The 25,459-nt window shown below is 34.9% G+C and overlaps 3 protein-coding genes across 3 annotated transcripts in view; all 3 read left to right on the top strand.

The window, feature by feature from the left end:
* The window catches only part of LOC128215137 (regulating synaptic membrane exocytosis protein 2-like), a 72,495-nt gene extending 70,352 nt beyond the window's left edge, over window positions 1–2,143 (top strand). The window contains exons 24-25 of the mRNA XM_052921856.1: window positions 255–397; window positions 689–2,143. Of these exons, the coding sequence (XP_052777816.1) occupies window positions 255–397; window positions 689–868 (323 nt within the window). The 3' untranslated portion in view covers window positions 869–2,143. The remainder of the gene's footprint in view (window positions 1–254; window positions 398–688) is intronic.
* Window positions 2,144–8,151: 6,008 nt separating this feature from the next.
* LOC128215570 (low affinity immunoglobulin epsilon Fc receptor-like) lies at window positions 8,152–13,319 on the top strand. Its single transcript, XM_052922261.1, has 5 exons — window positions 8,152–8,205; window positions 10,041–10,126; window positions 10,468–10,558; window positions 12,590–12,809; window positions 13,210–13,319. The coding sequence occupies exons 1-5, from the start codon at window positions 8,154–8,156 to the stop codon at window positions 13,226–13,228; spliced, it is 468 nt and encodes a 155-aa protein (XP_052778221.1). The 5' UTR covers window positions 8,152–8,153; the 3' UTR covers window positions 13,229–13,319.
* Window positions 13,320–15,477: 2,158 nt separating this feature from the next.
* LOC128215136 (perlucin-like protein) lies at window positions 15,478–24,391 on the top strand. The gene is made up of 5 exons (XM_052921855.1): window positions 15,478–15,529; window positions 17,378–17,463; window positions 17,578–17,668; window positions 22,559–22,778; window positions 24,293–24,391. The coding sequence occupies exons 1-5, from the start codon at window positions 15,478–15,480 to the stop codon at window positions 24,309–24,311; spliced, it is 468 nt and encodes a 155-aa protein (XP_052777815.1). The 3' UTR covers window positions 24,312–24,391.
* The last annotated feature ends 1,068 nt before the right edge of the window (window positions 24,392–25,459 follow it).

Below are 25,459 nucleotides of genomic sequence, written 5' to 3'. Positions count from 1 at the left end.
TAAATTCTTTATCTATATTCTTTTGTTTATTGATTAAGTATATTTATTTAAATTTATAACACTACAAAATAAGTAATGAATTATAAACTCGTATGTAAAAAATCGATATAAAACAACATTTACGTGAAGTAATGATTTTTTTTTGCATTAGGCTCCAAGGTATATACCTGTATACAACTGTCTTGGCAAATTAAACTTTTTTCGCCTATATATAAACACTTGATTAAGTATTAAGATATTCATTTGATTTGCAGATACATATGTGAAGACCTATCTGGTTGAGGGTTCAAAAACTGTGCAGAAAAAGAAGACACAGACAGTCAGGGCGAACTTTGACCCTATGTTTAGGAAGACAATCAAGTACTCCGCCTGCAATATACACGGCAGATGTATAAAAGTAATCCCCTTTTTACTAACATTGATAAACACATTCGAAACTCATTTGGCAAATTAAAAATTACCCATTTCAAACCCACCGTTCGGTTTAGAACACAAGAATACATTCATTATAACGCGCGTTTTATGAATGCGGAGGTCAAACAGATAACATACGCATAGGAAACTTTCAATATTAAATCTAAATTTGTAATCTTGTCAGATTGCTTAAGACATGAAGAAATAGAAGTACATACATGTATATATTAATGTTATTATATGCAACATTTGCTTTAAATCTGTGAATTTTCAGGTAAACGTATGGGATAAACAAAAGGCCTTTGACAAGAAACAGTGCCTAGGTGAAGCAGTGGTCAAGCTTGACAATCTGGACCTGAGCCAACATACAATGGCCTGGTACAAACTATTTCCAGTGGGGGCTGCCGAAATGGGCAGCATGGAGTCTCTCAACTACTGGCCGGCCTTTTCATGATATATTAGGGAGATAAATGCTAAACCTTGTGTCTAAAATACAAGACAACGTTGATAACTTCTTGACTGCACCCATATGTGCATATTGTAACGGTTCTCTTACTAGCTTTCAATAAAATCAGACAACTGGTTGAATTTTACCTTCTACCGGACGATTGGTCGGAGACTTTCACTTGACTGACTATTATCAGTTAACTTGTCGACCGGGTTTCATCAGAACTCGGATAACTGGTCAATGTTTAACTGAAATCGGATAAATGGTATTTTAACTTTATATCAGATGACTGAACTAATGTCATGAAATTTGATAAGCGTTCTTCTTACGTACAGCTGCTTACTGCCAACTGATTGACGTTTTAATGACGTCGAATAACTGGTCTATTTTCTTCAATTGTCGGATAACCGACGGATATTACGTTTATTAATATCTGCAAACTGAATTTCTTTTTATATTGGATGATCGGCCTTTATTATGCTGTTTAATATCATAAGTCAAACAGCTACTTTAACGGACTGGCTTTAACCAAAGATGCATGTTATAGTTTTGTTTACATTCTTCTGTTAAAAACAACCACAAAAACAACATAATTTACTTTCTAATGTAAACTTTCGGATGGTTGTCGTTATTATCTTTAATATTTGAATCCAGAAATGGTTTAAATTCAAAGAAACTCATTGTCCAAAATTTCAACATTAATAACTCATAGTTTGTGTAGCTGACAATCAATATTTTACTGAATCAGTGAAATTATAACCATGTTATCAAACTACTAAATATTTAAGTATTACCTTTTTGATAGATGATTGGTAAAACATAAAGGGACTATTTGAAGGACTATCATATCTAATAGTTTGTGTTACCTACAAGCTTCACACCAAGATTAACAACGTGCACGTGTAACAGATATACATAAAAAGAGATTATTCTAACAAAGTACCACTTAGTTTTGTTGGTAACAATTTGAATACTTAGAGTGGTAGTTAAATCTTGTCTTTCATGATGTTTTTAATCAATGGCAGACATGCTATACAAAATATTAATTGGTAACATTCCATATTTATGTTCAATTTACTTATAATACATATATTGCTCAAATATGTCTACGTTTCTTTTGGAAATGTTACGCGAGATGTTTTCTAGTCATAGGTAGTTGAACGATTTCATATGATGAATTGTTTACTTTATGGATAGTTAATGATTAAATATACAATTATGTGTTGATGAGCCAAATCAATTCCCTATTTTCACCCTTTTACTTTTTGTTGTGATAACGATTTCTCATTAACCAAAGATATTTATGAACAATGCTTTGTTTTGTTTTTTGAAAATATGTTCATATTGAATATACTGTTATACCTAATAAAATATGCTTTTTAAGTATTGAAACTATAAACTGTTTTGTATATTTCATACGTTCACAACCATTATCATTATTATGTTTTATTATTTAAATGTAAATTTGACATTGTTATTTCTTTTTAAATTTTGTCATAAACGAAACATAATCAAATAAATTAAGACAATCAATGTTGTTGTTGTTGAATTATTGGTGTAACAACATACGTTTTGGGCTGTATATTTGCGGCCTACGGACAAAGCACCGCACATCGAAATCATGTATCGTCTGATCTACTTTTTTACATGACGTGTTAAAAGAATTAATGCGGGGTTGCACAATGGGACGTATGGTGTTAAGCGGTTTAAAATAGTGCGAATTAAAATACCACTTTATCTAGATATGTGCATAAGATTGCAACGTTAATTTGAATTTGATAGGATGTAGAATAATCTAAAATAAATCTTGGTGAAGGGAAAATATAATTATAGGTAATTACGAAGAAAATGGAAATGTGTTCCGCTCACTACAAATAGTCTAAACGTCCAAAGCCACTATCGGGTTTATATCAATTAACTTTACACTGCGAGATGAAAGAAATATTCATATATCTTAATACATATAGGGTTATCAGTTATTGCTATGAAACTAGCGAATTGTATTCAAAATTCATCAATTATCATAACCTATTCTTAGTGACGACAGGCACTTATCGGTTTACATTTTGGGGCCACTCAAAATATTTGTGGATTCGATTTGTATTGCATGTGAACAAAATTGTTATAAAAAGTAAAATTCCGTTTGTCGCACATACAGCTTTTCAACGCTTTTAGCGCTGTCATTTTCAATGTTTAAAATGCACAATTGATGAGTGGAGAAAATGCGATCCATACAGGCGTTTGTTAATAGTTTTTGCTCGTTCAACCCCAGCAGATGGGATCGGGTGATCAAACAGGAAGAGTTGGAACGAACGTAGACTCAAAGTTTTTGAGTTTGTAATTTATCGGTATTAATGAAGGACCAAAAGACATACTTGCAATGAAATCATCAAGGAACAAATTCATATTCCCGAAATACTGTTCGGTTTGATTCAAACGGATTTTCAACAAATCTTCGATCAAATTTTCTTTTCTTATTTAGCTAAAACATTTACATATATGCAATACAACCAAATCACAACATTAAATTTAGAGCAATGTTCATGCAGTCTAAAAAGCAGGTTAAAACTACTTGATGATAAAGATATATATAGCAGCTCAAACTGTTAATTCTACAAGAAATACAACTGACATAATTAAAAGAGATAATGATAAGCAGCAATGTGAATCACTGGTCACTATAAACCAATGTACAGTGTTAGTTCAAAGTCACATTGAACACTTGTATTTTGGTCCTGATCAGATGTTGATAAGTCTTTTGATTTCTATAAAAAGATCTACTTCTCTTAAATCATTGGAAGGTTGTTCCACGCCTGGGTAACTTCTAAGCGAAATGATTTCTTGCCATATGTGGAAGTTCTTACCCAATGAATGTCAACAGAGTTTTGCAAATCCAAAACGGTATGTAGATCTTTAATAAAATCTAACAAGAACATGTAAATATTTTAGTGAAATACCATGTAAGCACTTACAAGTTTCAAAAGCAATTGTTTTAGTCCTTCCAGCATAAAGGATATACAAACTACATCGATTTAATAAGTATTCAAATGACGAGTTCAATCATTAACGACTTTTAGAAGGGTCCTGTATTGAAATTTTGTTTTCAGAGTTTTTCTTACTACAAAAATACCAAATGATAGGACAATAGGTAATATTTGATCTGATAACAGATTTAAAAATCCGAAGTCGGTTATTTTCTCAGAGAAATTTGCATAGTCTTTGAAAATGCTCAGTTGAGTTCCCGACTTTTTCACAGGTGTGATATTTGTGTTTCAGATTATAACTCGTTATCTATTTCCACTCCTAGAAAATTGATCTGTTTACATTGTATTGTGTTACTAGATATAGTGAATTAATTCATTGTGTTTTTTACGAATTGATATAGCTTGAAATTATCTGGGTTTGCTTACATTAAAGTAGAAACAGTGAAAGAGTTGATTGCTTTTTGTTCATGTTACTACATTTTTTATGTTTGTGCCAGTAAGAAATCTTGTTGTCATCAGCATAACTTAAAAAGTTCATAATTATGACACCTACATTATGGTTGTTATGACTTCCAGTCATCCACAAGCCTTAGAATTGTGGTGTGACATCCAAAGTTTGACCTAAAGCAGTACGGTACGAGTTAAAAATATTGTCAAAGCGGGAAACCAACTGAAAATGTATAATTTGTTCAAATGTTTTTGATAGTGTTGGTAGTATGCTGATTAAGTATTGACTCTTTTATATTCAAACTTCCTATTTAAGAATAGCTTTCCTTACGAGAACGCAGACAAGATCTTAACCAAAATTGTCATGGTGAGCAATGTGTTTTCGATTCGCTGACGTTTAGACAAATTTCAATTCGTGTTGAATCCCGGAGGTAATAATAGGTATCACTTGAGCATAAAGCGTTAAGTCTGAACTTGCGCTTTTGGTAGGGTCGTCGGTCCTGCAGGCGACACATAACCTTTTATGTACCAAAATATATGCAAAGTAGTTTTAAAACCACTCCGTTTGTGAAAAATTAACAGCCCGGACAATTCCAAATGTACTCTATCAATGTGCATACATGCAGTTTTACCTAATGATTTTACTCTTACTGCGACCTTTAACTTGGATGTAGGCTCTGGATCTTGCAGGCGATACATAATCTTTATGTACAGAGCAAACTAGCCAATTAATATTAAAATCCATCCGAAAAAGTTTCAACCCGTACACGATTTGCTATAGTGTTGAACATATAGGCAGCATTTGATCTTGATCTTTGATGTAGGGATTTCAGTCTTGCAAACAAAGTCGTCTTTATAAACCAAACATATGTTTCCAGTGATTGTAAAATCTCTCCGTGCATGTCTAAGTTACAATGCATACACGACCACCTTTATTCCATATATGCAGCATTCTATATTATTAAATGATAAAGTCTGACCTTAAGCTTATTGATGTTAAAATGGCTCACTGCTTGACTGTCCAGACATACAAATCATTCCATAATGATAAACTACAAGTGTTACAATCACCTTTAAGGTAGGGGCGTGGGTATTTTTCTCGACATATAGTATTTCTGTAATGAGCAATTGACCCCGGACATGAAAAACTAACCCTTCAGTATCAACATTTGCCCGTGAATGAATAAGGCAGTATCTGTTTGATGAGACTACTCACTTAAAACTGAGTGAAATTCATTCAAATATGTATATCATTTATAAGGAAGGCCTGAACAATAAATATAAAGTGCAAAAAAAGTGTTCTTTAAAACAAGAATGAATCGAAGTTTGCCATATGTTAACAGCATACACGAGTAAGTTACGGCACTATTACTAAGATCTGCGCTGGCATATTGTTGAGGTTAAAACATGAATCAGGGGTAAACAATATTTTATATGCAAGTGTTATTATTTGCACATCATATCTATGAATTTACATCATGTTTATGCACTTATAACTATATAGATAAAAAAGTGTTTTTACTGAGTAGCAAATGAGATGTTCAGAATAATTTTGAATTGAGACAGGAATAGACAGATGTTGCATGTTAAATTTGCAATAAAATGGTATGAGTTTGTCTTGACATACGATATACTTCCTTTTATTGTGTACCTAAGAAGGAAATGAAAAAGACAGATAACTTCTAATCACATTTTTCAGTTGCTCTACCAACTCAAATGGGAATAAACAACTTTGGATAACAGTTGACTTTGGGCTGATGCATTACATTTCATTGTCCAATCGGTAATTCAATGATGTCATGCAATATCTCCTCAGGATAATTTGATCAATATGACATTTGCCCTCTATTTCGCAACGCTCTTTGCTTGAAATCAAACGAAAAGTGTTTTTCCTTTGGTAAGTGCTTAAACGCTACTTGTAATTTATAAATAAAGAACGAAGAAACAATTACCGTAAGTTAGATCTGCATGAAATATTGATTTGAACTAACGTTACAACCTTACATTTCAAACGTAACGCCATGAACATTTACCCAAGCAATTCTGGACATTTGATTGTGGTTGCTAGGAAAACCTAATTCAAGTTCAAAAAGCAAAGGACGCAATTCATGTACCATCTACACGAAACTACAAATAACCGAATACACATAGCAATACAAATATACGGATAGGAAATGTTGTGCCGATCGAGGAGAATATAACCAATCTTTGAGAAAAATATACGTCGGGGCAGAACCAATGTTGTTCAGCGGACATGCATTGAATTGACAAACTGAGTTGTACAAGACTACAAGATTATTTCCTTTTATTTGTTATCGTAGCCAAGCAGTCGTCGAATTCCTCAATACTTTATTGATGTTGAAATATTGAAATAAAGTATTGTTTTTCGATCGATAAGTAGTAAACAGTATTGCTTCTATACATTTCATAACAATACTTCCGCCCGTACGAGATCGTGCCAGAACAATAAATCACGTGAGGCGTGACAGCATAAACTTTTTCAGCCAACCTCTTCTCCAAAGCTATACAAATTGAGTTAGGAAATCATTTCCCTCGCATGGTAACGAGTTTAAACACAACGCAACTGCTCATAAAATCATTGCTTTTTTGTATTGTTATATCTTCAAGAGCCTTTTTAATACTTTATGCCATAAATGATTTCATTGACAATGTAAATCGTTATATCAGTGCCTTATATGTGTATTCGAACATTGTCTCTCATCCATCTGATTTATAAGAACTTTGCTTTATAAACTTCGGACAAGTAAGCCCTCTGAAGGATTCTGGACTAGAGACCATCGACGGAAGAAATTAAATCATAGCATGTTATAAACTTTCTTGATTAAACATTTTCGTTGGCAACAACTGTCAAATGCAATTAGCACGGCTAAAAGGCAAAATACACCAATTCGGGTTTGCCTACTTATTGGTATATGCCTTATTTCTTATTATTAACTTGTTATAGTGAATAAAAGCAAGGTGATACCATCTAAGACTATTCCCTACATTTCATAATTATAGGTTTTGACTCTTAAATGTTTGTGATTTCATACTCAGGCTGAACATGATAGAGCTACTTGATCTAAACAAAAGTATAAGTAAAAAGTCGCCCAAAACTTAGCTAGACCATGTACATTAAATGTCAAGTTCAAAATGGTGTTCCTAAAGATATGAATTGCATCAAAATTCGTCTAAAAAAAGAGTTTAGCATGTTGGCCACTTGGTCTGTGATGAGTTTGTTTTGTGTAGTTCTGAGTATGATTGGTTTATCTGACTTGTTAGTTAGGTTTAATCGTAGGCCGATCTTTTTGATTTAGGTTCATCTCCACATCTCTCTTGAAAGTATGTTGTGATTGTCTTTTGACCTTTGTTTTAAGTGAGTTAGTGTGATACATTTTTTTCCAGTTATCATTATTTCTGTTGTTAAAGTATTGATTTTTGGCTTGTCTCTGTTTTATTAATGCTTTTCCTGTATTCTGTGTATTGTGTGTGTAAGGTGGAGGCCGACGTTTAGGTTTTTGTGTTTGGTTGGTGCATGCCCCTCTACCACGTATTCGATGGTGTCTGAACAAACCATTTTTACAAGGAGTCAAAGTAACAATACAAAAATATTCCAAGGGCATTCAGAGGTTTCTGACATCGCTGAGGTTTCATAGTCAGATCATCATACTCCTGAATGTAATAAGTAGGTTTTACGAATCGCGACAGCTGAAGAAAAACAATTTGTTCTGATATATTTTCAAAGTGTTTGTGATGGGAATATACATATATATATATATATATATATATAGTGCACTTCACAAAGCATCCATGTCTCATTAACGATAAGAATAAGATAAGGCCATTTTCAACACAATAAAATGAAGGCTGGTTTTGTGTTCTTTCTTTGGCTATTACTCTTCGAAGGCTTTGGTAAGTATACATTACATTCTAACTTTCTGTACAGAATGCTGCTATTTTCAAAACAAAATATGACATTTGTCATCCTGTCATGTTACTGTTGTTAACTTTAATTTAAGGTAACTATGACGAATATAAAGGCAGTAATTGGCCAAACATTGAGTCTTATCAGTGAGATCACAGTGGTATGTCAATACATATATGTCTGTTTCTATAGTAAATTGTCGTTTTGGACCTTGCCATGTGCCCCTAAACAGGGATTATTTTTGAATTTTCGACTACTGGACTTGTCCCTTTATTTTTGGTTGTATTATTGATGAAAGGAGCGCAATTTTGGGCCATTCTAGTGACCATAGCACTCTACCCTGTCTGTAATCATAAAACTACACAATCTACTCAGCCTAATTTGCCTTTTGTACATTCCATAACACCTGAATTATTTCGATCATGCATTCCCATAAACATAAATGCGATTTTTTAAATTCAAATGTTACATAAACTGTCATACATCAAAAGTGTGCAGTGTTCGCTCATTGAAACTGATTAAATAAGATCGATTTATGGTACATTTTATAACTTCATCTTACACTTTTAGCAAAATACCTGTCTCACAGGTGCAATGCCTTAAGATCAATACGATGGCACCAGTATCCGTGTCAATGGAAACAGTGCTCTAAAAATCGCAATTTTATGTCATTGAGGCGATGGCGTCCCGCTCCACAAAAAAACAGCTGGGCTTAAGGCTGTAGGCGGTGATGTTGATATTTTCATTGCAGACTAAGCAGTGAAAATAACAACTTTGAGAACTACTTTCAAAAACAATATAAGTACTGCAATTTTAAATTGCAAATTATATGTAATGACATCATGTTTTATATGTATTTAAATACAGATTCCTTTGCATATCTTATCGTTTATCTGGGAAATGGTAACCCTATCTTTCTAACAAATACAAACAAAGCTCGAACATGAATGCGATGATATAATTTGATGTATCGTCAACCTGTCTGACTTTGTAGTACGACTTACCTGGAAAATTCACATAGTGATCAGTAATCTAAAATACCCCATCATGAATCTGAAACACGTAAAACGTCAACAACGAATTCGAAGCGGGGTCTTCAGTTGGTAAACGACTTGTCTACAAGTGCATCAGACTGACTTCTGCCAATGAATGTGAATTGTTACCACAGTGGCCATAAACATAAAATGAGATTTGAAAAAAATAAAAAAATACCCTATACTGTAATATGAAACAAGTGAAGATTGTTCGCCCGGCAAAACGTAAACAAGGACCAATTTTCGTTGAATATTATAAGTTCCTCGTAAGCTACAAACAAAATACCTGGCTCATAGATGCAGTGGCCCGTTATATACACGTTAACACCGGTAGTCTTGTCAAGAGAAACAGTATATGACGAAATGCTTCAAATTTCAAATTATCACAAGCGCTAGCCAGACATTATGCTGTCAAAATGACGTAGTACCCGGCGCACCTTAATCGAATAGCGAAAGCGGCCGAAGGACGGGAACCATCGGAAAAGAGTCGAGTGTTCCGGTTGTTCCCGCCCTTCGGCCGCTTTCCCTAATCGATTAAGGCGAGCCGGGTACCATGTCATGTTACCGTAACTCTCCGAATAAAGTATTGCATATGTGTATTCCAGTTTAAGATTCTTTATTTCACTTTTATTTTCTATTTTTTTCGATGACATTCGTAAAATAAAAAAAAAAATCGGCAAAAGCACAATTCATTTACTAGTATACCAGTAGTGTTATGTTTTATGCGTACATACCAAGTTTACGGTGTTAGCCATTTTCAATCCTGTAATGTACTTGTTTTCTTACAGACTGCGATTGTCGGGATGGATGGGTGAAGCATGGTGCCTCGTGTTACTATTTTAGTCATGATACCGAAACGTGGATAGGCGCCACGGTACACACTTGTGTTATGTGAAGTAGGAACAAGTACATGTGTCCATTGTTTGTGGTCTGTTTGTTTCAGATTTCTTTGTGTGTTTGAAAAATAAGTATAGCGATTTAAATTATCAGTTTACGGTGGGGTAAAACTAGTTTTTCGATTTAAGGATGTCATAACAAAAACCTAACGATTATAACAAACATTCCGTAACTTTTAACAACTTGTTCGTCTCGGTGGTACATTTTTCTGACAGGGTATTATTTGTTCGTCTCGGTGGTACATTTTTCTAACAGGGTATTATTTGTTCGTCTCGGTGGTACATTTTTCTAACAAGGTATTATTTGTTCGTCTTTCAGCAAATATGTAAGGCGCTACAAGGCTCGTTGGTGACGATAGAATCACAACAGGAAAACGACTTTCTGACAAGCCAAATACATACACTTAAACGCAAGTATAGCCTCGATATATATATATATATATGCGTTATTTCAGTTGTAAGGCTGAAAACTGATAAATCGCTTTAACTGCAATGATTTCCTGATTATATTGACTGATTCAGAACATTATGGAAGTTCATGTGTCATGCTGACTGAACATGATGGCAGTTCATGTTCCTAGCTGACTGAACATAATGGCAGTTCATGTGCCATGTTGACCGAACAAGCATGATGGCAGTTCATGTGTCATATCGACTGAGCATGATGGCAGTTCATGTGTCTAGCTGACTAAACATGAAGGCAGTTCATGTGTTACGCTGTCTGAACATGATGGCAGTTCATGTGTTACGCTTACTGATCATGATGGCAGTTTATGTGTTACGCTGTCTGAACATGATGGGAGTTCATGTATTACGCTGACTGAACATGATGGCAGTTCATGTATCACGCTGACTGAACATGGTGGCAGTTCATGTGTCATATCGACTGAACATGATGGCAGTTCATGTGTCACGCTGACTGAACATGATGGCAGTTCATGTGTCATATCGACTGAACACGATGGCGGTTCATACGTCATATCGACTGAACATAATGGCAGTTCAAATGTCATATCGACTGAACATGATAGCAGTTCATGTGTCATATCGACTGAACATGATGGCAGTTCATGTGTCATATCGACTGATCATGATGGCAGTTCATGTGTCATGCTGACTGAACATGATGGCAGTTTATTTGTCATGCTGACTGAACATGATGGCAGTTCATGTGTCACTCTGACTCAACATGATGGCAGTTCATGTGCCATGCTGACTGAACATGACGGCAGTTTATTTGTCATGCTGACTGAACATGATGGCAGTTCATGTGTCACTCTGACTCAATATGATGGCAGTTCATGTGTCACGCTGACTGAACATGATGGCAATTCATGTGTCACGTTGACTGAATATGATGGCAGTTCATGTGTCATATCGACTAAACATGATGGCAGTTCATGTGTCACGCTGACTGAACATGATTGCAATTCATGTGTCATATCGACTGATCATGATGGCAGTTTATGTGTCATATCGACTGAACATGATGGCAGTTCATGTGTCATGCTAACTGAAAAGAATGGCAGTTCTTGTGTCATGTTGTTTTCGTTCTTGCAATGATACTTATATTTTTGTTTCGTAAAATACAGTAGATTAATGTTGAAATATATATTTTTGATTTACTATTTAATTTTGAGACGATATAAGACTCCATACGTTATCTGATTATGTCTAAGCCTAAAAGGCAAGGATTAAGAGTATGATATGGTCTATCAGAACTCACCAATGTAGTTGTTCGGACACTTTTTATTCAATCCAGGCGGACTATTGACAGATAATAATTTATGTCCTTTAATACGAATCAGTTATATATCTTGATATATTTCGATTTGGAACCCATAAGTACAAAATATTGCGTTGAATAATTATTTCTTTTCATAGGCAAGTTAAATAAACCAAAGTCTGTCGAATCAAAGGAACAATCCGTGTCCTATATTTCAACCTCATTGCAAAGAAACAAAATTATTCCTTTCTAAACTACAACGATCCTTTAATTGTTGCCGGACAACGAGAGCAAAGCGCTACTTAGGTGTAAGAATGTTTGTTTCCAATAACCCGACCAAACCTATGTTTTCCTCCTTTCCTTACTCTTTGTTTTGCCGTAGTTTTTAGGTTCTATGTTAAAATTTGACCATTTTTTTATTGTTTCTATCTTAGTGGAAGCAAAATACTTTTTTGGCCTTATGTATAATTTGTTTCACGAGGGAAGTTTGTGTGACTGGTTTTAGCCATATTGTCACTTATCACTACGAAATAAGTAGTTTGCGTATACATGAACATTGTTGTAATTTGTCCCCATCCTTATTATTGCATAAGAAGTGCTGTACCATATGATAACCGTGCTAACATGGAAATAATGCATAAACGGAATAAAATAAAAAACTGTTCATTGTGGTAGAAATAGATTATATAAGGAACACCCATCTTATAATGTTCAGAGGAATGGTACTGGATAGCCCTCTGTAACTTGGAAAATGAAGGCACTTGGGTTTGGATGGGAGAAGGAAAGTCAACACCAGCGGTTTATACCACATGGGACCACGGGGAGCCGAACAATTCAGACGGCAATGAAAATTGTGGGATTCTCAGAAAAACGTCTCATTGGAATGACGACGTGTGCCATAAACCTGGAGTGTTCATATGTGAAAAGCAGGATGAGTATGGCCTTTAATGTTTTTCCCCCTTAATGCACATGTGATAACCGATAGAAATAATGATAAAGGGAACTGATTACATTATTTTCTTGTCAAATTTTGGGGAAATAATTTGTTGTTTTGTGTTTCAAAAGTCAAATGCTTAATTATTGACGGATCATATTTTCACGATATCATTATTTTATAAAAAGGTATACATTCTCTTATAATATAAGTGTATTCAAACAGTTGGTAATATATTAATTGTTACGAAATTCGTTGATTATTAGATTTCAGTGAAAATAAACTCAGCTATTTTGCAGGTCAGTACGTAGACAGTTCGTTTTCTAGAATTAAAAGTTGAATTAAATTATTCGATTTTATTCTTTTTATTGTTTCATTCAAAATGTGTTGATTTTTTTCAGAATGGAAATCATCGGTTGATTCGTTAGTTCGAAAACGAGTTGTTTTACTGCAATCTAAGAGACTTGATCCGAAATTATTTATAAATACGAATAAAATATCAAGAAGTTAATCATATTTCTTTAAAGTTACTGATTTTTTATAAATACTACGTTTGTTTAATAGAATGCTTGACAGCGTTTCAGAATAAATCTTCATAATGTGATATAAGAGATGTTGCGATATAGAATATACATATAACAATTGCTTTTGATTTCACAGTTTTTCGAGAAATGCATGTCCAAGAAACAGCCCGTACCAGCCAAAACACAAGGGAGTGCCTTGTCCGGGCTGTAACTTGGCCATGCTTTGAAGATATTAAAATAACTTGCCATAAATGTACACGATGAGACGCCGGTGTGTCGTCTGCAGGACCGACGTCTGTATGGCCAAAAAATCAAGGACACACTCGAGGGTCATTGGTAAAAATGCGAGGGACTAATTACCCTCGAGTATGACATTGACGTTTGACCTACATACATGTGTACATGGTCGTAGCTGGTTTATATTCAGAGTCAAGGAGCGTTCACAATTGGGTCGATCTTGTCTTGTGATTAACGGATATCATGTACCGTAATTACGTGTCAACAGATTGTTATCTGCTTCTCAAAAAAATCAGCATTAACCCAATCTTGCGCGCAGTTTAAACTTGCTCAACATTTGTATAACTAATCAATATTCTGTAGGTGTTCGTCATCGGTTTTGTTTGTGATAGTCATGTCATCCAGTATCCAGCTGGTTCGGGTATGCCCTTCAATATCCGGCAAAAAGTACCTTGCCATATTGCCGTGGCATGTGAAATACCCATCACAAGACGGCTTTACGTATACATCCCAAAATGTGAATGTATTGTCAAATAGCCTTTTGACTTTACTTGAAGTTGTATTTAATGACATGCTGACCGTTAATCGAATTTTGAAAATCAATGACTATTTGCAAGGGATGCAAAAATGTCTTCCACCTTTGGTAGTTGGAAGTTTTAAACATTAAGTTGAGGGTTTACAGTAACTTTTTAATCACCACATATCCAAACAATCATCCTTGACTTTTTATGAACAATGAGCGTGGCCCAGTGACTGTGGTCTAACCTCTCGATCCAAACAAAGAGAGGGAGAAAAAAAATCGTTTGTATCTTGCAGAATTGAAGAAATTAACTGAGCATTGCAAAGAAGGAGGCCAACTCTAAGATTAATTGCGTAACATAATTTGATTGCGGGTTACGTTATGAGCAAACTCCAAAGATATTGCTGTACTCTGCTGACTTAACACTTGATAAAGCGTTTAAAATTGTCGTGTCAATTGAAACTGCAACGAAGGATGAACAAGAATAACATTTGAAATTTACATTTATTAATAAGCGTTCAAAACTGACTTGACTGTGAGAGCTCTTTTAAGACAGGAAAGGTCTGATAGTACATGTCAAATCATTTGATTTAGGTCAATCTCCACATCTTTCTTGAAAGTGTGTTGTGATTGTCTTTTGACCTTTCTTTTAGGCTTGTTAGTGTGGTATATTTCTTCCAGCTATCATTACCTCTGTTGTTAAAGTACATATTCTTGGCTTGTCCTGTTTTTTAACGATTTTACTTGATTGTATGTACATGTATTGTGTTTGTAAGGTGGTGAACGACTTTTTGTGTTTTTGTGTTTTTGTGTTTGATCGGTGCATACTCCTCTACCACGTATTCGATGGTGTTTGAAGAAAACATTTTTACAAGGGGTCAAAGTAACAATAAAAAATCCACGAACGGCTTTCTGTGGTTTCCAGCATCACTATGGATACATAGGGAGATCATCATATCCCTGAATATAATAACTACGTTTGACAGCTGAAAAAAACTGATAGTTTGTTTTGATATATTTTTAAAGTGTTTGAAGCGGTGAAGGTAAAATACTGTTCATTTTAGAAATAGTTGGACAGTAATTGGCGTACAATTTAAAATGCAGTTGGGTAAACAAAGAGATTATTATAATAATTTATAAATATCAAATTAATTAAGATGCCACTAAAAGTGTATTATCAGAAAAATTATCTGTTTACCTTTTAACTATAAAACAGTGAGTAGTGTAAACGTAAAATGTACCAAAACAAATGGAATGTCCCAAATATATGATGTATAAATATATATATATATATATATATGTGTGTATATATATACAGTGCACTTCACAAAAAAATGCATATCTCATTAACGATAAGAATAAGATAAGGCCATTTTAAACACAATAAAATGAAGGCTGGTTTTGTGTTATTTCTTTGGCTTTCACTCTTCGAAGGCTTTGGTGAGTATACATTACATTCTAATTTTCTGTAAAAATAGTTGTGATTTTCAAAACAAAATATTACATTTGTCATCTTTTTGTTGTTAACTTCAATTAAAAGTAACTATGGCGAATATAAAGATATACAGATAGACAGTTCTCTATTTCCTCCTTTGAAGAAGAGATGAAACATAGTATACATATATATATACAGTTATCGGTCAAAACATACCTATACAGTTATCGGTCAAGCATCGAGTCTTATCAGTGAGATCACAGTGGTATGTTAATATGTCTGTTTCTATAGTTCACTGTCGTCTGTTTCTATAATTCATTGTCGTTTGGGCCCTTGCCATGTGCCCCTAAACAGAGATTATTTTTGAATTTTAGACTACTGGACTTGTCCCTGGATTTTTTCTTTGTATTATTGATGGTAGGAGATCAATCTTTGGCCATTCTAGTAATAAAACTACACAGTCTATTCAGCTTAAATTGCCTTTTGTACATGCCTTAACACCGGAATTATTTCTATCCCATAAACATAAATGCGATTATTTTAAATTCAAATGTACCATTAACTGTCAAACATCAAAAGTGTGCAGTGTTCGCAAATTGAAACTGATAAAATTAAATCAATTCATGTTACATTTTATATTTTCGTAGTACACTTTTAGCAAAACCTAACTGGTGTAATAACTGTTGCAATGCCTCAGGATCAATCCGATGGCACCAGTAACCGTGTCATTGGAAACAGTGCTCAAAAAATCGCAATTTGATGTCATTGAGCCGATGGCGTCCCGCTCCACAAAGAAAAGCAGGCGTAAGATGACAGCCTAGGACTAATATACTATTTGATATGTTGTCTGCTTCTTCAATTGGCTTCCGTCTTCAACTAGCTGGGCTTAAGCAAGTAGGCGGTGATATTGATATTTTCATTGCAACATAGCAGTGAAAATAACATCTTTAAGAACTTCTTTTAAGAACAATATTAGTTACTTCCAGTTTGATAAAAAAGGAGCCCTGCAATTTTAAACTGCGAATTGTATGTAAATAAATCATGTTTTATATAGACAAATATGAATGTATTTAAATACAGATTCCTTTGCATATCTTATCGTTCATCTGGGAAATGGTAACGATATCTTTCTAACAAATACACAACAGATGCTCGAACATGAATGCGATGATATAATTTGATGTATGATGTATCATCAACCTGTCTGACTTTGTAGTACGACTTACCTGGAAAATTCACATAGTGATCAGTAATCTAAAATACCCCATCATGAATCTGAAACACATAAAACGTCAACAACGAATTCGAAGCGGGGTCTTCAGTTGGTAAACGACTTGTCTACAAGCGCATCAGACTAACCTCTGCCAATGAGAGTGACTTGTTACCAGAAAATAAACTCGAAAACTTGCAAAGCTGTTGTCAATCCACTGTTAGTTAATCCCAATGTGTTTTAGAAAATATTTTTTCAGTAAATGACGAACAATGTATTGATGCGCTGTTTAATTTAATTTGGTATGTTCATTAACTTTTGATTATTGGAAAATAGATGCATTAATAAAAGCTCAGTGATAAATGTTTGAACTGAAAACACAAGTAGATAATAAATCTAGAAAAACCTAGCAAAACTATTTCTCAGCAAACCGTTTTAGAACATTCTACGTCATCGGCGATCTATTCGATGCGCGATAAGCTTCCCTTGGGTCATCAAGAGGTAATGAAAAAAGGGGTATTTAGTAAAATAAAGTAAAATTACAATAAATCTCCGAATAAAGTATAGCTAAGCTCGGGTATATATGTCATAGATACGTCTACTCGTTGTCTATCCTATACATATACTTTTTTCTTTCTTACAGACTGCGATTGTCAGGGTGGATGGGTAAAGCATAATGTCTCGTGTTACTACTTTAGTCACGATACCGAAACGTGGATAGGTGCCACGGTACATACTTTGAGTTATACGTAGCAGGAACAAGTTCATGTGTCCATTGTTTGTGGTATGTGTGTTTCAAAGCTGTACATTTATCGAACAGGGTATTATTTGTTCGTCTTTCAGCAAATATGTCAGGCTCTACAAGGCTCGTTGGTGACGATAGAATCACAACAGGAAAACGACTTTCTGGCAAACCAAATACGTACACTTAAACGCAAGTATAGCTTCGATGTACATATATATATGTGGTGTGTGTGTGTGTGTGTGTGTGTGTGCGTGCGTGCGTGCGTGCGTGCGTGCGCGTGCGTGTGTGCGTCCGTGCGTGCGTGCGTGCGTGCGTGCGTGAGTACCTGTGTGCGTGTGTGTGTGATCCAAGTTGTAAGGTTGAAAACTGGTACAACGGCTTAACTGCGACAACTTCCTGGTTATATTAACATGATGTTCATGTTTCATACTGACTGAATATCATGTTGACCGATCATGATGGCAGTTCATGTGTTATTCTGACTGAACATGTTGGCATTTCATGTGTCATATCGACTCAATTTAATGACAGTTAATGTGACATATCGACTGAACATGATGGCAGTTGATGTGTCATGCTGACTAATCATGATGGCAGTTCATGTACCATATCGACTGAATATGATGGCAGTTCATGTGCCATGATGACTGAATATGATTGCAGTTAATGTGCCATGCTGACTAAATATGATGGCAGTTCATGTATCATGATGACTGAATATGACGGCAGTTCATGTGTCATATACATTGAACATGATGGCAGTTCATGTGTCATATCGACTGAACATAATGGCAGTTTATGTGTCACGCTGACTGATCATGAGGACAGTTCATGTATCAAGCTAACTGAATATGACGGCAGTCCATGTGCCACGCTGATTGATCATGATGACAGTTCATGTGTCATATCGACTGAACATAATGGCAGTCCATGTGTCACGCTGATTGATCATGATGACAGTTCATGTTTCTTATCGCCTGAACATAATGGCAGTTCATGTGTCACGCTGACTGATCATGATGACAGTTCATGTTTCTTATCGACTGAACATAATGGCAGTCCATGTGCCACGCTGATTGATCATGATGACGGTTCATGTGCCATATCGACTGAACATAATGGCAGTCCATGTGCCACGCTGATTGATCATGATGACAGTTCATGTGTCATATCGACTGAACATGATGGCAGTTCATGTGTCACGCTGACTGATCATGATGACAGTTCATGTGTCAAGCTGACTGATCATGATGACAGTTCATGTGTCACGCTGACTGAACATGATGGCAGTTCATGTGTCATATCGACTGAACATAATGGCAGTTCATGTGTCACGCTGACTGATCATGATGGCAGTTAATGTGCCATGCTGACTGAACATGATGGCAGTACATGTGCCATATCGACTGAACATGATGGCAGTTCATGTGTCATATCGACTGAAAATGATGGCAGTTCATGTGACATGCTGACTAAACTTGATGGCAGTTCATGTGACATGCTGGCTGAACTTGATGGCAGTCCATGTGCCACGCTGACCACGATGACAGTTCATGTGCCATGCTGATTGAACATAATGGCAGTTAATGTGTAATGTTGGTTTCGTTCTTTCAATGTTACGAATAATTCTTTTTCATAGAATACAGAAGATTGATGTTACCGATCTTGTCATTGTTTTTTATACTTCAGATCGTCATGTGTGTGTTTTTGTATAGTTAAGATATATTTTTTTATTTACTATTTAATTTCGGGACAAAATAAGACTTATTTCGCTGTCTTATTATGTCTAAGCCTTAAAATCAAGGATGATAATGTGTTGGTGTTATCATTAATCACCAATGTAGATGTTCGAACACTATTCATTTAATCCAGGCAGATTATTGACTGATATTCGTTTATGTCCTTAAATACTGGTCGGTTATTTAACTTGGAAAATGTCGCTTAAGAACGCATTCTACCACTTAATGTTCCCTATTATTTTACCGCGAAGTACAAAGAATAGCGTTGAATAATTATTTCATTTCATAGGCAAGTTAAATAAACCAAAGTCCGTCGAATCAAAGAAACAATGGCATTCCTACATTTTAGCCTCATTTCAAAGAAACAAAATTATTCCATTCTAAAATACAACAACCCTTTACTTGTCAGATGAAAAAAGAGCAAAGCGCTAATTAGGGGTAAAACTGTGTTTTTCCACCAACTCTTCCGACCCTGTTTTTTCTTCCCGACCTTACACTTTGTAGTAGTGGATGTTTCGTAATTTCATAAAAATATGCAATTTTTGAGTGACTATATATAACCAGTGGTTCTTTTCTATTGTTTTATTTCGTAGACTTACGAAATAAGCCTGTAAACACAATTGATACCTTTTTTACAATATAGTTTGAACAACGATAAAACATCATTATTACAATAATGCAATAATACTATCGTGACGAATAAGAGGAATACAACAATGCATGAGGTATCATAATTAAAACATACCGGCAGCAATATGATAAATAATCTTTTGAAAGATTATACTATTCGTCAGGATAGTGGGTCCGTTCACGTCGGTTCTTTATGCGGCGTTCACACAGTGCCGATTATGGCTCCCGTTTGGGATCAGACAGCGCTACGACACGAAAAGCGAAAAAGTCGGATTACTATCCTCAATGATCTGGAATGTCCTATCATTGTCTGAACGCAGTCGTATATGTTCGTAACAGAGTCCTACGGATCGGGAATGGTCCGGAAAGGTCGGCCAAGCCCTCCCGACAGTTAGGTGCGTCCCGTAACATTCGGGAAACTTTTGTCTAGTCGGATTACAATCGTGACTATGTCGTGACAGATTCTGCTGTATCGGATCAAAATCGTAACAATGTCCTGTGTTGTCTGGTCAATGTCCTGTGGAACGGGCATGATCTGGAGAAGCAGAATTAGCTATTAAGGTAGAAGCCGTAGGTGTAGAAGTCGTGACTGTAGAAGTAGGTGCAGTAGTCCCAACTGTGGTGACCACTGCAGGAATGGTAATGGGCTCAGTCTCACCTGTGGACTTGCTGGAGTTCTTCAACTGGCTCACCATCACCACTAGACTCTTCAGCAGGTGAATGCATAGGAGAAATAGAAATAGGCTTCCTTTTCCTTGGTTGTCTTGCAGTTTCCTTCATGGCAGGCACAGGCTTTTTCTTAGCTGGCATAGTGAAGTAACTTAAACCTTATGATAATCAGGTTTAATATTTATAATTTAAATGGAGACAATCTGCCAATAACTGACGGCGATGCTCCTTGTAGAACTGCTGAGGCTAGAATGAGAATCCGCCGTCGCACGATTTTTTATAGGACGGGACCATCACGGGACTATCACGTGAAACGGTTTTCTAACGGATGTCTTCCGTCAGCGTCGGTTCATTGTCTGGTCACTGTCTGATCTTTGTCGGATCGCATTCGGGAGAATCGGGACGCTGTCGGGACAGATTCGGTCGTTTTTTACCATGACAAAGATACAAATCGGATCAGAATCGGATTGAGAACGGGATAATCGGGACGAATTCTGCTGGAAACGGCTGGATCGGGACGCCTCCTGAACAATATCTGATTGTTGTCGTGATTAAATAAATGTTTTTACAAATTTTAATAAAAGTTTGAATTTCCAGCCACGAATCACAGGATCTTGATCAGACATTTGACACATTTTAATCGGGAATGGTCCTATCAAGGACGGCAGTAAAAATCCTGAATGTGTGACTTAGGCATTAGATGGTAGTGATTTTGCCGGGAAGGTTAGCACGGGAAATTTGGTTAGATAAAGCGCCCCCTATATATCTATAAATAGCTCACTCATACGAGAACCGGAATGACCACTTGCATACTAAACAAGTACATAACAGACACATACACGGCATACAGACGATACATTGACATTACATTTACAAGGCATTGACTACTATCTACATTTAACTTTATGATGAAATGATGAAATGAACGGGTTGTTACATATATTAAAAATCAGACTATGTTTTTTGTGTGTGTTTTTTCGACAATAGTGATATACCCTGGTATAGGTACAGAATTTTAAAAATTAAAAAGAAATAGAAAAAGGTTTGCCTACCTACCATTATATATGCAAAAAGCTACAGAAACATGCTCAGTAGCAAAAAGTTTAAACATAAACCCGGTTTAGTGGCAATGGGCAAACGCCAAAGACATAGAACACAAATTCACAAACAAGAAACATAGAACAGCACTAAACTCTACAAACAGCACAGTGCATAAATAATATATATATATATATATATATATATATATATATATATATATATATATATATATATATATATATATATATATATATATATAAATAATTGGTATGTTTATCAAGAATTGCTAGGAACCGCCTTGGAACGGTCAGTAACATGTAAATTTACTGGGGGTTTAAACCAGTTTATGTGCACAAACCTCACTCTTATCCCAACAACTCTTAATAAAGATAAAACGCAAAAGGTAAATCTTATCAAAGTATGCATTAATTTGAGGAAACTTATCAATAAAACAAATAATAATAAAAAAAAACGAACAGATAAACCCCAAGTACTTCAATGATTAGAGATCCCAACTCTATCTGCAGACGGAGGGAAACAATTCAGAGCACCTAATGCAAATACTTTTCAATGATACGATGCAGTCATCGTTAGAAACCAAAAACATCACACACAGTCTGCCTTATAAAATTAAATGTTTAAAACCATATTTAATATTGTGTATGTGTTAGTGGAAACAAAGTACTTTTTTTGGCCTTATGTATAATTTTAAATCACGAGTGATGTGGCACGAGTGATGTGGGTATGACTGGTTTTAACCACGTTGTCAGTTACTATGAAATAAGTAGTTTGTTTAAACATGAACATGGTTGTAATTCGTCCGCACGCTAATTATTGCACAAGAAGTGCTGTGCCGTATGGTTACCGTGCTAACATGAGAATAATGCATAAACAGAATTAAAGAATACAAAGTATATTTAAGGAATGGAAGTTAAGGTGTAAATATTTTGGTATAACTAGATTATATAAGCCCCCTTCCCCCTTCTCTTATAATGTTCAGATGAATGGTACTGGATAGCACTCTCTGACATGGAAAATGAAGGCACTTGGGTTTGGATGGGAGACGGAAAGTTAACACCAGCGGTTTATACAGCATGGGACGATGGGGAGCCGAACAATTCACACGACAATGAGAATTGTGGGGTTCTCAGAGATTCACATCATTGGAATGACTACATGTGCCATCAGCCTGGATTTTTTATATGTGAAAAGCAGGATGAGTATGTCTTTAATGTTTTATTTTTATAACACAAGTGATTCCCATAGAAATAATGATTAAGTAAAGTGATTACATAAGTTTTATGGTCAATACTTTGTGTGTTTACTCATTGGCCCTCTGTTAACCCGTTGTTTATTCTCTGATTATGTCACTGATTTCAACACCAATGTATTAGTTGCGTAGTTTAATTGTGTGTTTTTTTAATATCATGTCTTTTAACTACACGCTTAAGTGCTGTAAAAAGTAAAAATGTGTAAAAAAAACCAGCTAAAATTGGGTCTTTTCTTACAAAATTCACCAAAATATTCCTAAAAGTTCGACAAAATAAGGTGACGTTAATATATTAACAACTTAACCCTTTTTAAATGCATCGTGCGTTCAGTATGCTTTATCCCAAGCAATCTTCTCCTTCAACATGTACATTATTTTAAGTTTATAAAACGTCGTCAAAATATTGCTCAGCTTTGTGCTAGAGATAAATTCTAAGATATGTTCAAGTACTTTGAAGGCTAAAATATATTAACTTCCTCTTTTTGCAATAGAATTTATAGACGATAAAGGAGTTTTTTATATAATCAAATCCATAATTTCTACAATGACTCTAAGCTTGATATTTCGCTTAATGGTTCACCAGATTTGTGTCTAGGCACAAGGGTTTTTGATTTTGTTTTACAGCCTTTGCATGTCTTGATAGAATTGTGTTTAAAACGTTCGTTTATCTGGAATTTCTGAGTATATTGCTTATAATTATTTGTTGTTTTTGGGTTTCAAACATTTGTTTGGATCATGAAGTCACATGTTTAATGTGACACTCTTATTTAAAATCAATACATACACATGTATAACAAACATAAATTTTGAGAGATAAACTTTCAACTTCTTAACAAATAATCACTTATGGAAAAAAATACTGACTGATAGCAAAGATATAACCGTGTATTAAATAGCTGAAAACACAAAAATATTAAATGATTGGTGAATGCTAAAAGATTAACTGTGATCTACTATTGTCTCATAAGGTAGAAATACCGTGTTTTCTGCACATTTCTTTCAAATTAAACACATTATCTTTCATAAGAACTATTGCTTTCGACATTTATTAATCCTTTTTGGTGAATTAAGATAATTCTATTAAATATGGTAAATCTTTTTAGGAGTAATAGTGCATCTTTAAATATTGGCGGACCATATTTTCACGATATAAGGATTTAATAAAATTGGGCCACTTTCTCTTCAAACATAAGTGTTTTGAAGCAGTTGGTAATTTATCAGTTGTGTATTAAAAAGTTCTAAAATCAATCATCTTAATAACGTCCATGTGAAAATGTTGGTGTGTCGTGTCTTTGTTATGGTAGGCTGTGTTACGAAATTCTTTGATTATAAGATAACAATGTGAAAGAACTAAGCTATTTTGCAAGTCAGTTCGTAGACCGTTTGTTTTCTAGAATTTAAAGTTGATTTGATTTTTTCGATTTTATTCTTTTCAATATTTCATTCTAAATGTTTTTTTTTCAGAATGGAAATCATCGGTTGATTCGTCTAATCGAAAACGAATTGCTTTGCTGCAGACTTGATCCGAAATTATTTGTGAATGCTATTAAAATATCAATCAAAGAGGAATCTCTTTTCTGAGATGGCAAGGGAGTGCTTGTTAATTTAGGTGATTGACTTTATAGATTTGTTTTCAATGCGATCATACAGCAACACAATGATCGTTACTGACACAACATTTGCACAGCGTTCATGGAACGTGTGTTTTCCATGCTTAAACACGTATCTGAGACTTGTTCTACTGTCTAAAATTCTTAGACGGACATAAACATAAGTTTAGCTGTCAAAACAATTAATTATGTTGATTTTTCCGAAGGATAAAAACAGTTAATTACACACATGATTAATATGAAGAAGCTTTAAATTAAAAATATTTGTAGGTGATGCGTTTTCATTTATATTCAGTATTAATTATCTTGAACCTGTTCTCTAAGAGACACTACTGGCGTTTGCATTTGTGGTCACGTGACCTTTTTTGCATATCACCGGTGTGAACATTGTGACAGATAATGAGGAGAGAGCATGATGTATATCAGACCCATCAAAGTGGGGGCATGCAAATAATAATGCGGTGGTATGGAACCTACGTCCCTTCTTACCTCTCTTAGTTCAGTATTCGATTTCTTTTGGTTTCTTTGAATGATATTTATCACCGAAGTGAGACATAGTGTAAGGTTCAGAGCGTCCTTCTCTATTCGGTCGAGATCCTTTGTTTTGTGCATATACCACGTGTCTCTTTTTATGTATAATTTTAATAGTTTAAGCCTTAATTTGTGTGTGCTCCAACTTTGTTTATTTTGAATTTGAAGATGTTATGTTGAATTAAATGTTGTTAAAGCCTATACAGAACATGGATAACATTCCATGTCAACGCATATAAAATCCCAGTTTTAATGTATTGAACATTAGCAAAACAGAGTCCTCACACACTATTTTGTAATTATCAAAACCTTATTTTAATGCTGAACACTTACTTATAGTTTTTCACTTTGTCTTTAATATCTTCACATACGAAGACGACGCATGCGTAATATAACAAACTCATGCATCAATAATTATAGTTACGTAGCTGTGCCTGTAGCGACTGCATTGTAAACAGCATGACGATACATAATTTGTACATTCCCCACC

The sequence above is a fragment of the Mya arenaria genome, chromosome 13 (assembly GCF_026914265.1).
Source record: "Mya arenaria isolate MELC-2E11 chromosome 13, ASM2691426v1".
Taxonomy (NCBI): Eukaryota; Metazoa; Mollusca; class Bivalvia; order Myida; family Myidae; genus Mya; species Mya arenaria.
The sequence above is the reverse complement of the archived record's forward strand: the minus strand, read 5'-3'. Positions and strand labels throughout refer to the sequence as shown.